The sequence below is a fragment of the Phyllobates terribilis genome, unplaced genomic scaffold (assembly GCF_046119375.1).
Source record: "Phyllobates terribilis strain yellow unplaced genomic scaffold, ASM4611937v1 Scaffold_7__3_contigs__length_470593459, whole genome shotgun sequence".
Taxonomy (NCBI): Eukaryota; Metazoa; Chordata; class Amphibia; order Anura; family Dendrobatidae; genus Phyllobates; species Phyllobates terribilis.
In genome coordinates this window covers 134,923,894-134,941,221 of record NW_027362767.1, presented here as the reverse complement: position 1 = coordinate 134,941,221, position 17,328 = coordinate 134,923,894, and the positions used below count along the sequence as shown (strand labels likewise).

General features: G+C 45.2%; 1 protein-coding gene across 1 annotated transcript in view; it reads right to left on the bottom strand.

Annotated features, from left to right (window-relative positions):
- Nucleotides 1-15,198, bottom strand: part of LOC141152943 (nuclear receptor ROR-gamma-like) — a 38,157-nt gene extending 22,959 nt beyond the window's left edge. The window contains exon 1 of the mRNA XM_073637594.1: nt 15,098-15,198. Coding sequence (XP_073493695.1) covers nt 15,098-15,140 — 43 coding nt within the window. The 5' untranslated portion in view covers nt 15,141-15,198. The remainder of the gene's footprint in view (nt 1-15,097) is intronic.
- Between the last annotated feature and the right edge of the window lie 2,130 nt (nt 15,199-17,328).

Sequence of the window (17,328 nt, the reverse complement as noted above, 5' to 3'; positions counted from 1 at the left end):
TAGGGGATAACAGGACCATACACCAGATAACAGTACCGCACACCAGATAGGGGATAACAGGACCATACACCAGATAACAGTACCGCACACCTGATCGGGTATAACAGGACCATTCACCAGATAACAGTACAGCACACCAGATAGGGGATAACAGGACCATACACCAGATAACAGTACCGCACACCAGATAGGGGATAACAGATCCATACACCAGATAACAGTACCGCACACCAGATCGGGGATAACAGGACCATACACCAGATAACAGTACCGCACACCAGATAGGGGATAACAGGACCATACACCAGATAACAGTACCGCACACCAGATAGGGGATAACAGGACCATACACCAGATAACAGAACCGCACACCAGATAGGGGATAACAGGACCATACACCAGATAGGGGATAACAGGACCATACACCAGATAACAGTACCATACACCAGATAACAGTACCGCACACCATATAGGGGATAACAGGACCATACACTAGATAACAGTACTGCACACCAGATCGGGGATAACAGGACCATACACCAGATAACAGTACCGCACACCAGATAGGGGATAACAGGTCCATACACCAGATAACAGTACCGCACACCAGATAGGGGATAACAGGACCATACACCAGATAACAGTACCGCACACCAGATAGGGGATAACAGGACCATACACCAGATAACAGTACCGCACACCAGATAGGGGATAACAGGACCATACACCAGATAACAGAACCGCACACCAGATAGGGGATAACAGGACCATACACCAGATAGGGGATAACAGGACCATACACCAGATAACAGTACCATACACCAGATAACAGTACCGCACACCATATAGGGGATAACAGGTCCATACACCAGATAACAGTACCGCACACCAGATTGGGGATAACAGGACCATACACCAGATAACAGTACCGCACACCAGATAGGGGATAACAGGACCATACACCAGATAACAGTACCGCACAGCAGATAGGGGATAACAGGACCATACACCAGATAACAGTACCGCACACCAGATAGGGGATAACAGGACCATACACCAGATAACAGTACCGCACACCAGATAGGGGATAACAGGACCATACACCAGATAACAGTACCATACACCAGATGACAGGACCATACACCAGATCGGGGATAACAGGACCATACACCAGATAACAGTACCGCACACCAGATAGGGGATAACAGGACCATACACCAGATAACAGTACCATACACCAGATGACAGGACCATACACCAGATCGGGGATAACAGGACCATACACCAGATAACAGTACCGCACACCAGATAGGGGATAACAGGACCATACACCAGATAACAGTACCGCACACCAGATAGGGGATAACAGGGCCATACACCAGATAGGGGATAACAGGACCATACACCAGATAACAGTACCGCACACCAGATAGGGGATAACAGGTCCATACACCAGATAACAGTACCGCACACCAGATAGGGGATAACAGGACCATACACCAGATTGGCGATAACAGAACCATACACCAGATAACAGTACCGCACACCAGATAGGGGATAACAGGACCATACACCAGATAACAGTACCGCACACCAGATAGGGGATAACAGGACCATACACCAGATAACAGTACCGCACACCAGATAGGGGATAACAGGTCCATACACCAGATAACAGTACCGCACACCAGATTGGGGATAACAGGACCATACACCAGATAACAGTACCGCACACCAGATAGGGGATAACAGGACCATACACCAGATTGGCGATAACAGAACCATACACCAGATAACAGTACCGCACACCAGATAGGGGATAACAGGACCATACACCAGATAACAGTACCGCACACCAGATAGGGGATAACAGGACCATACACCAGATAACAGTACCGCACACCAGATAGGGGATAACAGGACCATACACCAGATAACAGTACCATACACCAGATAACAGTACCACACACCATATAGGGGATAACAGGACCATACACTAGATAACAGTACTGCACACCAGATCGGGGATAACAGGACCATACACCAGATAACAGTACCGCACACCAGATAGGGGATAACAGGACCATAGACCAGATTGGCGATAACAGAACCATACACCAGATAACAGTACCGCACACCAGATAGGGGATAACAGGACCATATACCAGATAACAGTACCGCACACCAGATCGACGATAACAGGACCATACACCAGATAACAGGACCATACACCAGATCGGGGATAACAGGACCATACACCAGATAACAGTACCGCATATCAGATAGGGGATAACAGGACCATACACCAGATAACAGTACCGCACACCAGATGGGGATAACTGGACCATACACAAGATATCAGTACCGCACACCAGATAGGGGATAACAGGACCATACACCAGATAACAGTACCGCACACCAGATAGGGGATAACAGGACCATACACCAGATAACAGTACCGCACACCAGATAGGGGATAACAGGACCATACACCAGATAACAGTACCGCACACCAGATAGGGGATAACAGGACCATACACCAGATTGGCGATAACAGAACCATACACCAGATAACAGTACCGCACACCAGATAGGGGATAACAGGACCATACACCAGATAACAGTACCGCACACCAGATAGGGGATAACAGGACCATACACCAGATAACAGTATTATACACAAGATAGGGGATAACAGACCATACACCAGATAACAGTACCGCACACCAGGTCGGGGATAACAGGACCATATACCAGATAACAGTACCGCACACCAGATCGACGATAACAGGACCATACACCAGATAACAGGACCATACACCAGATCGGGGATAACAGGACCATACACCAGATAACAGTACCGCACACCAGATAGGGGATAACAGGACCATACACCAGATAACAGTACCGCACACCAGATAGGGGATAACAGGACCATACACCAGATTGGCGATAACAGAACCATACACCAGATAACAGTACCGCACACCAGATAGGGGATAACAGGACCATACACCAGATAACAGTACCGCACACCAGATAGGGGATAACAGGACCATACACCAGATAACAGTACCGCACACCAGATAACAGTACCACACACCATATAGGGGATAACAGGACCATACACCAGATAAGGGATAACAGGACCATACACCAGATAACAGTACCATACACCAGATAACAGTACCACACACCATATAGGGGATAACAGGACCATACACTAGATAACAGTACTGCACACCAGATCGGGGATAACAGGACCATACACCAGATAACAGTACCGCACACCAGATAGGGGATAACAGGTCCATACACCAGATAACAGTACCGTACACCAGATTGGGGATAACAGGACCATACACCAGATAACAGTACCGCACACCAGATAGGGGATAACAGGACCATACACCAGATAACAGTACCGCACAGCAGATAGGGGATAACAGGACCATACACCAGATAACAGTACCGCACAGCAGATAGGGGATAACAGGACCATACACCAGATAACAGTACCGCACACCAGATAGGGGATAACAGGACCATACACCAGATAACAGTACCGCACACCAGATAGGGGATAACAGGACCATACACCAGATAACAGTACCATACACCAGATAACAGTACCGCACAGCAGATAGGAGATAACAGGACCAAACACCAGATAACAGTACCGCACACCAGATAGGGGATAACAGGACCATACACCAGATAGGGGATAACAGGACCATACACCAGATAACAGTACCGCACACCAGATAGGGGATAACAGGACCATACACCAGATAACAGTACCACACACCAGATAGGGGATAACAGGACCATACACCAGATAACAGTACCGCACACCAGATCGGGGATAACAGGACCATACACCAGATAACAGTACCGCACACCTGATCGGGTATAACAGGACCATTCACCAGATAACAGTACAGCACACCAGATAGGGGATAACGGGACCATACACCAGATAACAGTACCGCACACCAGATAGGGGATAACAGATCCATACACCAGATAACAGTACCGCACACCAGATCGGGGATAACAGGACCATACACCAGATAACAGTACCGCACACCAGATAGGGGATAACAGGACCATACACCAGATAACAGTACCGCACACCAGATAGGGGATAACAGGACCATACACCAGATAACAGAACCGCACACCAGATAGGGGATAACAGGACCATACACCAGATAGGGGATAACAGGACCATACACCAGATAACAGTACCATACACCAGATAACAGTACCGCACACCATATAGGGGATAACAGGACCATACACTAGATAACAGTACTGCACACCAGATCGGGGATAACAGGACCATACACCAGATAACAGTACCGCACACCAGATAGGGGATAACAGGTCCATACACCAGATAACAGTACCGCACACCAGATAGGGGATAACAGGACCATACACCAGATAACAGTACCGCACACCAGATAGGGGATAACAGGACCATACACCAGATAACAGTACCGCACACCAGATAGGGGATAACAGGACCATACACCAGATAACAGAACCGCACACCAGATAGGGGATAACAGGACCATACACCAGATAGGGGATAACAGGACCATACACCAGATAACAGTACCATACACCAGATAACAGTACCGCACACCATATAGGGGATAACAGGTCCATACACCAGATAACAGTACCGCACACCAGATTGGGGATAACAGGACCATACACCAGATAACAGTACCGCACACCAGATAGGGGATAACAGGACCATACACCAGATAACAGTACCGCACAGCAGATAGGGGATAACAGGACCATACACCAGATAACAGTACCGCACACCAGATAGGGGATAACAGGACCATACACCAGATAACAGTACCGCACACCAGATAGGGGATAACAGGACCATACACCAGATAACAGTACCATACACCAGATGACAGGACCATACACCAGATCGGGGATAACAGGACCATACACCAGATAACAGTACCGCACACCAGATAGGGGATAACAGGACCATACACCAGATAACAGTACCATACACCAGATGACAGGACCATACACCAGATCGGGGATAACAGGACCATACACCAGATAACAGTACCGCACACCAGATAGGGGATAACAGGACCATACACCAGATAACAGTACCGCACACCAGATAGGGGATAACAGGGCCATACACCAGATAGGGGATAACAGGACCATACACCAGATAACAGTACCATACACCAGATAACAGTACCGCACACCAGATAGGGGATAACAGGACCATACACCAGATAACAGTACCGCACACCAGATAGGGGATAACAGGACCATACACCAGATAAGAGTACCGCACACCAGATAGGGGATAACAGGACTATATACCAGATAACAGTACCGCACACCAGATAGGGGATAACAGGACCATACACCAGATTGGCGATAACAGAACCATACACCAGATAACAGTACCGCACACCAGATAGGGGATAACAGGACTATACATCAGATAACAGTACCGCACACCAGATAGGGGATAACAGGACCACACACCAGATCGGGGATAACAGAACCATACACCAGATAACAGTACCATACACCAGATGACAGGACCATACACCAGATCGGGGATAACAGGACCATACACCAGATAACAGTACCGCACACCAGATAGGGGATAACAGGACCATACACCAGATAACAGTACCGCACACCAGATAGGGGATAACAAGACCATACACCAGATAACAGTACCGCACACCAGATAGGGGATAACAGGACCATACACCAGATAACAGTATTATACACAAGATAGGAGATAACAGGACTCTTCCTCAGATAACTGTACCATACACCAGACAGGGTATAATTAACCATACAACAGATAACAGTACCATATACCAGATCGGGGATAACAGAACTGTACGCCAAATAGCAGTGCCACACACCAGATTGAGGATAATGAACTATACACAAGAAAACAGTACCATTCACCAGATTGGGGATAACAGAACCGTACACCAGATAACAGTACCATACACGAGATCGAGGATAATGAACCATACACCAGAAAACAGTACCATACACCAGATTGGGGATAACAGAACCATACACCAGATAACAGTACCATACACCAGATTGGGGATAACAGAACCATACACCAGATAACAGTACTATACACCAGATTGGGGATAACAGAACCATACACTAGATAACAGTACCATACACCAGATCGGGAACAACAGAACTATGCACCAGATAACAGTACTACACACCAGATAGGGGATAACAGAACCATACACCAGATAACAGAACCATACGCCAGATAACGGAACCATACACCAGATCGGTGATAACAGAACCATACACCAGATAACAGTACCATACACCAGACAGGTGATAATTAACCATACACCAGATAACAGTATCATATACCAGATCAGGGATAACGGAACTGTATGCCAAATAACAGTACCATATACCAGATCGGGGATAACAGAACGGTACGCCAGATAACAGTGCCACACACCAGATCGAGGATAATGAACCATACACCACAAAACACTACCTTACACCAGATAACAGTACCATACACCAGATTGGGGATAAATGAACCATACACCAGATAACAGTACCATACCCAAGATCGGGGCTAAAGGAACCATAAACCAGATAACAGTACCATACACCAGATCGGGGATAACAGATCTATGCACCAGATCGGGGATAACAGAACCATACACCAGATAACAGTGTCACACACCAGAAAGAGGATAACAGAACTATGCACCAGATCGGGGATAACAGAATCATACACCAGATAACAGTGCCACACACCAGAAAGAGGATAACAGAACCATGCACCAGATAGGGGATAACAGAAATATACACCAGGTAACAGTACCGCACACCAGATAGGGAATAACATGACTGTACACCAGATGGGAGATAGCGGGACTGTTCCTCAGATAAGAGTACCATATACCAGATCTGGGATAACAGAACCGTACACCAGAAAACAGTACCATACACCAGATTGGGGATAACAGAACCATACACCAGATAACAGTACCATACCCCAGATCGGGGATAACAGAACCATATACCAGATAACAGTACCGCACACCAGATAGGGGATAACAGGACCATACACCAGATAACAGGACCGCACACCAGATAGGGGATAACAGGACCATACACCAGATAACAGTACCACACACCAGATAGAGGATAACAGGACCATACACCAGATAACAGTACCATACCCCAGATCGGGGATAACAGAACCATATACCAGATAACAGTACCATACACCAGATCAGGGATAACAGAACCATACACCAGATAACAGTACCACACACCAGATAGAGGATAACATACACCAGGTAGCAGTACTGCACACCAAATTATTATTATTTATTGTTGTAGCGCCATTTATTCCATGGCGTTTTACATGTGAAAAAGGGGGAAACATACAAAAACAATTACAATAATCTTGAACAAAACGTGATGGCGACTGGTACAGGAGGAGCGAGGACCCTGCCCGCGAGGGCTCACAATCTACAATGAATGGGTGAGGGATACAGTAGGTGAGGGTAGAGCTGGTCGTGCAGCGGTATTGGTGGAGCGGTGGTTACTGCAGGTTGTAGGCTTGTTGGAAGAGGTAGGTCTTCAGGTTCCATTTGAAGGTTTCCACGGTAGGCGAGAGTCTGATGTGTTGGGGTAGAGAGTTCCAGAGTAGGGGGGATGCACAGGAGAAATCTTGTGTGCGATTGTGAGAAGAGGAGATAAGAGGGGAATAGAGCAGGCGATCTTGTGAGGATCGGAGGTTGCGTGCAGGTATGTATCAGGAGACTAGGTCACAGATGTATGGAGGAGATAGGTTGTGGATGGCTTTGTATGTCATGGTTAGGGTTTTGAACTGGAGTCTCTGGGCAATGGGGAGCCAGTGAAGAGATTGACAGAGAGGAGAGGCCGGGGAATAGCGGGGGGACAGGTGGATTAGTCGGGCAGCAGAGTTTAAGATAGATTGGAGGGGTGCGAGAGTGTTGGAAGGGAGGCCACAGAGCAGGAGGTTGCAGTAGTCGAGGCGGGAGATGATGAGGGCGTGCACTAGTGTTTTTGCAGATTCGTGGTTGAGGAATGTGCGGATCCGGGAGATATTTTTGAGTTGGAGTCGGCAGGAAGTGGAAAGGGCTTGGATATGTGGTTTGAGGGAGAGATCAGAGTCCAGGGTTACTCCAAAGCAGCGAGCCTGAGGGACTGGGGAGAGTGGTTAGCCATTGACGTTGATAGGTCAGGTGGGGGAGATGAATGAGATGGTGGAAAGATGATGAATTCAGTTTTATCCATGTTAAGTTTTAGAAATCTAGCAGAGAAGAAGGATGAAATAGCGGACAGACATTGTCGGATTTTGGTTAGTAGGGAGGAGATATCGGGTCTGGAGAGGTAGATCTCTGTGTCATCAGTATAGAGGTTATACTGAAAGCCATGAGACTCTATGAGCTGTCCCAGACCTAAGGTGTAGATGGAGAAGAGCAGAGGTCCCAGAACTGAACCTTGGGGGACACAGACAGATAGGGGGCGAGATAAGGAGGTGGTGTGTGAGTGGGAGACGCTGAATGTCCTGTCTGTTAAGTATGAGGAGATCCAAGATAGGGCCAAGTCCGTGATGCCAAGAGATGAGAGAATCTGTAGTAAGAAGGAATGGTCCACTGTGTCGAAGGCAGATGAAAGGTCCAGGAGGAGGAGGACAGAGTAGTGTCGCTTGGATTTGGCGCTTAGTAGTAGGTTGGTGACTTTAATCAGGGCAGTTTCAGTAGAATGGTGCAGTCGGAAGCCAGATTGGAGGCAGTCAAAGAGAGAGCAGGAGGAGAGGTGGGTGGACAGTTCAAAGTGGACATGTTGTTCCAGTAGTTTTGAGACGTAAGGGAGAAGTGATATGGGGCGATAGCTAGTCAGAGAGGATAGGTCAAGGGAGGGCTTTTTGAGGATGGGTGTGATCGAGGCATGTTTGAAGCATGAGGGGAAGACACCAGTTGTTAGTGACAGATTGAAAAGGTGGGTTAGGGTTGGGATGAAGATAGTGGTAAGGTTGGGAAGATAGGGGATAACAGAACCATACACCAGGTAACAGTTCAGCACACCAGATAGGGAATAACGACTGTACACCAGATGGGGGATAGCGGGACCATTCCTCAGATAACAGTACCATATACCAGATCGGGGATAACAGAACCGTACACCAGATGCAAAATAACTGGACTTTCACCAGATGGGGGATAATGGGATTGTTCTTCAGATACCAGTACCATACACTAAATAACAGTACCATTTACCAGATCAGGGATAAAAGAACCATACACCAGATTGAGGATAATGAACCATACACCAGGAAACAGTACCATACACCAGATTGAGGATAACAGAACCATACACCAGAAAACAGTACCATACACCAGATCGGGGATAAAAGAACCATACCCCAGATAACAGTACCATACACCAGATCGAGGATAATGAACTATACACCAGAAAACAGTACCATACACCAGGTAACAGTACCATACACCAGATCGGGGATAACAGAACTATGCACCAGATAACAGTACCATACACCAGATATGGGATAACAGAACCATACACCAGATCGGGGATAACAGAACCATAAACGAGATAACAGTACCACACACCAGATAGGGGATAACAGAACCATACACCAGGTAACAGTACTGCACACCAGATAGGGGATAACAGAACCATACACCAGGTAACAGTAGATCGGGGATAACAGAACCGTACAACAGATAACATTACAACACACCAGATAGGCGATAACAGAATCGTAAACCAGATCGGGGATAACAGAATCATACACCAGATAACAGTACCACACACCAGATAGAGCATAACAGAACCATACACCAGGTAACAGTACTGCACACCAGATACGGAATAACTGGACTTTACACCAGATGGGGGATAATGGGACTGTTCTTCAGATAACAGAACCGTACACCAGATAACAGTACCATACACCAGATCCGGGATAACAGAACTGTGCACCAGTTTGGGGATAACAGAATAATACACCAGGTAATAGAGCCATACACCAGATATAAAATAACAGGACTCTACACCAGATGAGGGATAATGGGACTGTTCTTCAGATAAGAGGGCTGTACATCAGATAACAGTACCAAATACCAGATAACAGACCGGTACACCAGATAACAGACCCGTACACCAGATAACAGAACTGTTCCTCAGCTAACAGGATCATACACCAGATGAGGGATAACACAACCGTATACCAGATAACATAATCGGACACCAGTTCGGGGATAACAGAATAGTACACCAGGTAACAGTACTGTACATCAGTTAGGGAATAACAAGACTGTACACCAAATGGGGGATAACAGGACTGTTCCTCAGATAACAAGACCATACACCAGATCGGGAATAACAGAACCGTACACCAGATAACAGTACCATACACCAGATTGGGGATAACAGAACCGTATGCCAGATATTATTATTTATTTATATAACACCATTGATTCCATGGCGCTGTACATAAGAAGGGGTTACATACTAAATACAGATATCATTTACAGTAAATGAACTAACAGTGATAGACTGGTATAGGGGGAAGAGGACCCTGCCCTTACGGGCTTACATTCTACAGATAACAGTACCATACACCAGATAGGGGATAGCAGAACTGTGCACCAGGTAAAAGTGCTGTACACCAGATAGAGAATACCAGGACTGTACACCAGATGAGGAATAGCGAGACTGTTCTTCAGATAACAGGCCCGTGCATCAGAAAACAGTACTATATACTGGATTGGGGATAACAGAACAGTACACCAGATAACAGAACCGTACACCAGATAACAGTACCATACACCAGATAACAGAACCGTACACCAGATAACAGTACCATACACCAGATAACAGAACCATACACCAGATAACAGAACCGTACACCAGATAACAGTACCATTCACCAGATAACAGAACCGTACACCAGATAACAGAACCGTACACCAGTTCGGGGATAACAGAACCATACACCAGATAACAGAACCATACACCAGATAACAGAACCATACACCAGATAACAGAACCGTACACCAGATAACAGAACCGTACACCAGATAACAGTACCGTACACCAGATAACAGAACCGTACACCAGATAACAGAACCGTACACCAGATGACAGAACCGTACACCAGATAACAGTACCATTCACCAGATAACAGAACCGTACACCAGTTCGGGGATAACAGAACCATACACCAGATAACAGAACCGTACACCAGATAACAGTACCATACACCAGATAACAGGACCGTACACCAGATAACAGAACCATACACCAGTTCGGGGATAACAGAACCGTACACCAGATAACAGAACCGTACACCAGTTCGGGGATAACAGAACCGTACACCAGATAACAGAACCGTACACCAGTTCGGGGATAACAGAACCGTACACAAAGTAACAGTACCACACACCAGATGGGGAATAACAGGACTGTACACTAGATGGGGGATAACAGAACCGTACACCAGATAACAAAACCGTACGCCAAATAAAAGTACCCTACACCAGATCTGGGGTAACAGAACCATACACCAGATAACAGTACTATACACCAGACAAGGGATAACAGAACCGTACACCAGATAACAGTACCATACACCAGATAACAGAACCGTACACCAGATAACAGAACCGTACACCAGTTCGGGGATAACAGAACCGTACACCAGATAACAGAACCATACACCAGTTCGAGGATAACAGAACCGTACACCAGATAACAGAACCATACACCAGTTCGGGGATAACAGAACCGTACACCAGATAACAGAACCGTACACCAGATAACAGAACCGTACACCAGTTCGGAGATAACAGAACCGTACACCAGATAACAGAACCGTACACCAGTTCGGGGATAACAGAACCGTACACAAAGTAACAGTACCACACACCAGATGGGGAATAACAGGACTGTACACTAGATAACAAAACCGTACGCCAAATAAAAGTACCCTACACCAGATCTGGGGTAACAGAACCATACACCAGATAACAGTACCATACACCAGACAAGGGATAACAGAACCGTTCACCCGATAATAGTAACATACATCAGATCAGGGATAACAACCTTACAATGGAAAACAGTACCATAAACCAGGTAGGGGTTACAGAACTGTACACCAGATAACAGTACCATACACCATTTCAGGGATAAAAGAACCGTACACCAGATAACATTACCATACACCAGATAGGGAATAACAGTATCATACACAAGATAGGGGATAACAGGACTGTTCCTCAGATAACGGTACCATACACCAGACAGGGGATAACTGAACCGTACACCAAATGGAGAATAAATGACGACACACCAGAAAGGGGATAACATAACTGTACACCAGATAACAGGACCATACACCAAATAGGGAATAACAGAACCGTAAAACAGATGGGGGTGTAACAAGACCATACACCATATAACAGTACTATACACCAGATAGGACAGAGCCGTAGACTAGCGAACTCTACCATGCACTACATGGGGATAAAAGGACAGTACACCAGATAACAGTACCATACACCAGAAGAACTATTCTTCTAGCTTTCTGTAACAGTTACATACTGTAGATTACAAGTAACAATAACCTATATCAACAAGTAACTGTACCATACACCAGATGCAGGTAATAGTACCGTATAATAGAGAGAGGAAAACAGTGCCAAATATGAGAGCAGGTAACAGTACCAGATGGAAAGTAATAGTACCGTACACCAAATAACGGATAACAGTACTGTACACCAGATAGTGGGCAGCAGTACCCTGTACAAGATAGCAGGTAATAGTGCCGTACACCATATAGTAGGGAACAGACTATGCAGCACATCACTATATTAGTGCAATTCACCAGATAGCAGGTAACAATACTGTACAGCAGAGAGTGGGTAACAGTGGCCTATATGAGATGGCGAGTAATGTTACCACACACCAGGTAGCGGTTAACGGTGCCATATAGCAGGCGGCATTATTATATATCAGATACTATGCAGACCTAAAGAATGTATGGGAGCAGGTAACAGTACCGTCACCAGATAGAGGGATAGGAGATTTGTGATAAGTATAAGGTGTATGATAGACATGAGACTTGTAGATTGGAGATAAATGATTACTAGACATTGGATCGCCACAAAATAAGACAATGCTCTCTAAGAAGAGGTAGATGCAAACATGTCAAGCTTGAATAAACTTCTGTTGTTTTGGTTTTGTTAGACAATTATCTAAAAAACTCTTGTTGTTGTTTTTTATTGTTTCTAAACTATAAACCGTGAACCGAAACGGAAACAATTTAAATATTCTTCTAAATATCTAACATATATTCTAATCTAATTATATATTAAAAATATATAACAAGCCCATAAATAAAGCACGCCCAGAAGATATATATATATAAAATCCATATATAATATACATACTGTACATTAACATATACCGTAGTTGTTAAAAGTTGTGCCGCAGTTTAAATATGCAGAAAACAAGAATGCAGTTATCTGGAAATCTCTTATTGCCATATTTTAGTCACAACAGAACATAGGACACAGATCAGAAGTTGAACGTTAGACATTTAGAAATTGACAGCAGCCACACATCACCAAAAAGTTGGGACCGGGTTAACAACAGGCCGGAAAAGTGAGTGGTACTAATGAAAAACAACCGGAGGGTCAATTTTAACTAAGTTACATGACTGTATAAAAAGAGCATGTGAGAGAGGCAGAGACTCCCAGAAGCAAAGATGGTCAGAGGTCGCCAATCTGCGAATACCTGCATCTAAAAATTGTGCGTAAAATTATCCTCAACGTAAAACTGCTAAAACTGTGAATATCTCACCATCTATAGTATATAATATCATCAAATATTCTGGAGATGCCCATGAGTAGAAGGGACAAGGCTGGTGGTCAACATTGGATGCTCGTGATCTCCAGACCCTTCATTAAATACAGACATTCTTGTCTTTTCTACATTTTTATCTCCCTATGGGAATATCTGCTGTATTACAGCAGAAGACCCAGAAGCACAAGGTTCCTAACATACTACATAATGCATTTATACTTCTGTTTTGCAATTTTCTACGTCAAAAAAATACATTTTCTGGCTGGATTTTTATAAAAGATGGAAAATTCCCCCAAATAAAGTCAAATACAATGAACTGTTAATACACCAAGCAGACTAGGAATCTAGATGGAAGTCTCATCTAAAAATCATCACAATCCTCTAGACTCAAGAGTTACATCAACCTCAATCTAAGGACTTGGGACCCGGGTCATCTGGCATAAGCTGCTGGTATAGGTTTCTTGTCTTTTGCCACCTCTTTCTATCCCCTGTGCCACCCTCTGCTTCTTCTACAGAAATTTTTTTTCTTACATTTCTGGGATTTAGAAAACCTCAGTTCTGTGAACGAAGAGTCTAGGAAATATATCATGTCCACCTCACTGAGCGTCATAGATTATTATGTGGATAATATGTGGATGTTGGTTATGTGGATAATTATGCGGGGAAAGGTTTCTATCACCCCAGACATAAAAGTCGGATAAACAATGAAACATATGTTAACTCTATCAATGCAGCTGAAATATTATGTGCGGATTTAGTTCTCCTCTTTGGCCATGGCCCAGACTCTCTCGGATCAGCCATTATCTAGTAGTGGTGAGATGCCACCTCGATATCTGGCCTCACGTCGGCTTTTTACAGCCCTGTGATGGCATGTAGACGTCTGTATGAGAAGTATATGGAGGTACATTTATATAGCTTTATCTATTTACCTTTCTCAAAAAACAGATATTGTCCCCAACTAAGAAAGAAGGGACCCTCACACCACCCTCTCCACCCGTGGTCCTGATTTTGGTATTTCAGAGTTATTACACGTTGTTCCTAATATGTAAAGTGTAGTAGAAGCTGATCAAAAAAATAAATGAAACTTCTACAGATGCAGAAAGGAAAGAGACATAGGGGGGAGTGATGTTATCTCTGATCTGGGTCATACCTCTTATGTTTGACATCGTCCTCTTCTCTTCTGCCCACAACATCCAGTCTTCAGTGTGGTCCTCAGATCACAGGTGATATTCTTAGCTTTCAGAAGCCAATAATGTTGAGGGGGCTGGGCAGCCCCCAAAACCAGCAGCCAATGACTGATAGCAATCAAAACCTCTGCTATTTAAGGTCTCATACCTGGGAGAGGCACATGGGCCCCCTACAGGTGGCACAGGGTAGAGGAGGCACCACACATGCCGTTTGGCTACGTCTAATGCTCTATCGCTGACACAGTTGTGAAGGATCTTCTAACCTCCAAAGTAAGATGAAATAAACCAGTGCACCTGCAAGGCCATGGCTAGAAGCATCCGAAATATACACGTATAGACAGGAAGATTCCTCTAATCTAGCACCTGATATTTTAGAAAGCTTGATAATACCAAAGCAGAAGAGAAAACTAAGAAGCAAACTCATCTGATCCACCGATTCAGGTCTGAGGTGTCTTGCGCATAAAGGACCAAACCTGTGCTTTTTGAACTGGGGAACGGTTTCAAGAGTGACCCCCATTAGACGTAACTCCAAAAGGGACAGTTTTATTAGGCTGATGAGTTGTGGCTGAACACAATTGACATTGGAGAGGAAGATGGTTTGGTGAGTGGACAATGAGCTGGTCCACATAGTGGGCAGCCATTTGTAAAGTTGTGCCGTGCAGGAGGCCTTCTATATGGAAGGTTTTTGGCTGTGTGTTGGACCTAGAATGGTGCCCATTGTGATCGATATGGTGGGTTGAATGGCTACCAAGCTGTCGGAGTGTGTGATGGAGAGACCTCACTCTTTAATGGGAGGTCTGAACATTGCAGTTCACGCTTACTCGCCCAAATTTGAAAATTCTATAGAAGTGAATAGAGAAAGCCACGCACGCTTGGCCACCTCTCCCTTCCTTGGTGGGTCCCACTTCTTGGGACATGTGTGGGTCCTAGTGGGGGAAGCCACTTCTATCTGACATGTATGACCTATATTTTGCACCTGCAGATGGGAATATCCTTTATACCAGGGGTGGGTAATGAATTATCACAAAGGGCCACAAGAAAGACCGTAACTATTGTGAAGGACCAAACCGATTGGCCAAACTTAATTCTGCTCATTATTATTGTTTTATATCAATTTTTAGCACTTAATATTGAGCAGAATAAAGTATGGTGACTTGCTGGTACTGTTTATGCATGTTACGATAGGGGTTATTGTAACAAGTTCTTCTCTGTAGCAGCAAATCAAAACCATATAATTTACTGCTTTTTATAAAGTTTATATAAAGCAGCAAATTTTTCTGCTCCTGTTGTTATTCAGCCCTTGTTTTGATCAACAGCTCACAACACATTACGATGTCCCAACGTAGTATGATGTCCCCACACAGCTCCCCACATAGTATTATGTACCCCAAAACTCTCCCATGCTGTATAATGTCCAGTCACGCATTATGACGTACCCACAAAGCCCCCCACACAGTATGTCTCCACAAACCCTCTCACACTGTATAATGTCTCCTCACACAGCATAATGTCTCCACAAAGCCTCACACTGTATAATGTCCCCTAATAAAGTAAAACGTCCCCACAATTCCCCACACAGTATGATGTCCTCTCAAAAGCCTCCACACTGTATGATGTATCCACACAGTATGATGTTCCCACAGAGCCCCCCACACAGATTGATGTTTTACACAGCCCCCTACACAGTATGTCCCCACAAAGCCCCCTTACATAGTATTGTATCCCCACACTCCCCCTTGCACAATATTATGTCGCCTTGCTGCTCACCACATAGTATGATGTCCCAAAAAGCTCCCTTCACAGTATAGTGTCCCCACACAGCCCCCAAGCAGTATGAGGTCCCCACACAGCTCCACACACAGTATGAGGTACCCACACAGCTCCACACACAGTATGAGGACCCCACACAGCTCCACACACAGCATGAGGTCCCCACACAGCTCCACACACAGTATGAGGTCCCCACACAGCTCCACACACAGTATGAGGTCCCCACACAGATCCACACACAGTATGAGGTCCCCACACAGCCTCCAAGCAGTATGAGGTCCCCACACAGCTCCACACACAGTATAAGGTCCCCACACAGCTCCACACACAGTATGAGGTCCCCACACAGCTCCACACACAGTATGAGGTCCCCACACAGCTCCACACACAGTATGAGGTCCCCACACAGCTCCACACACAGTAT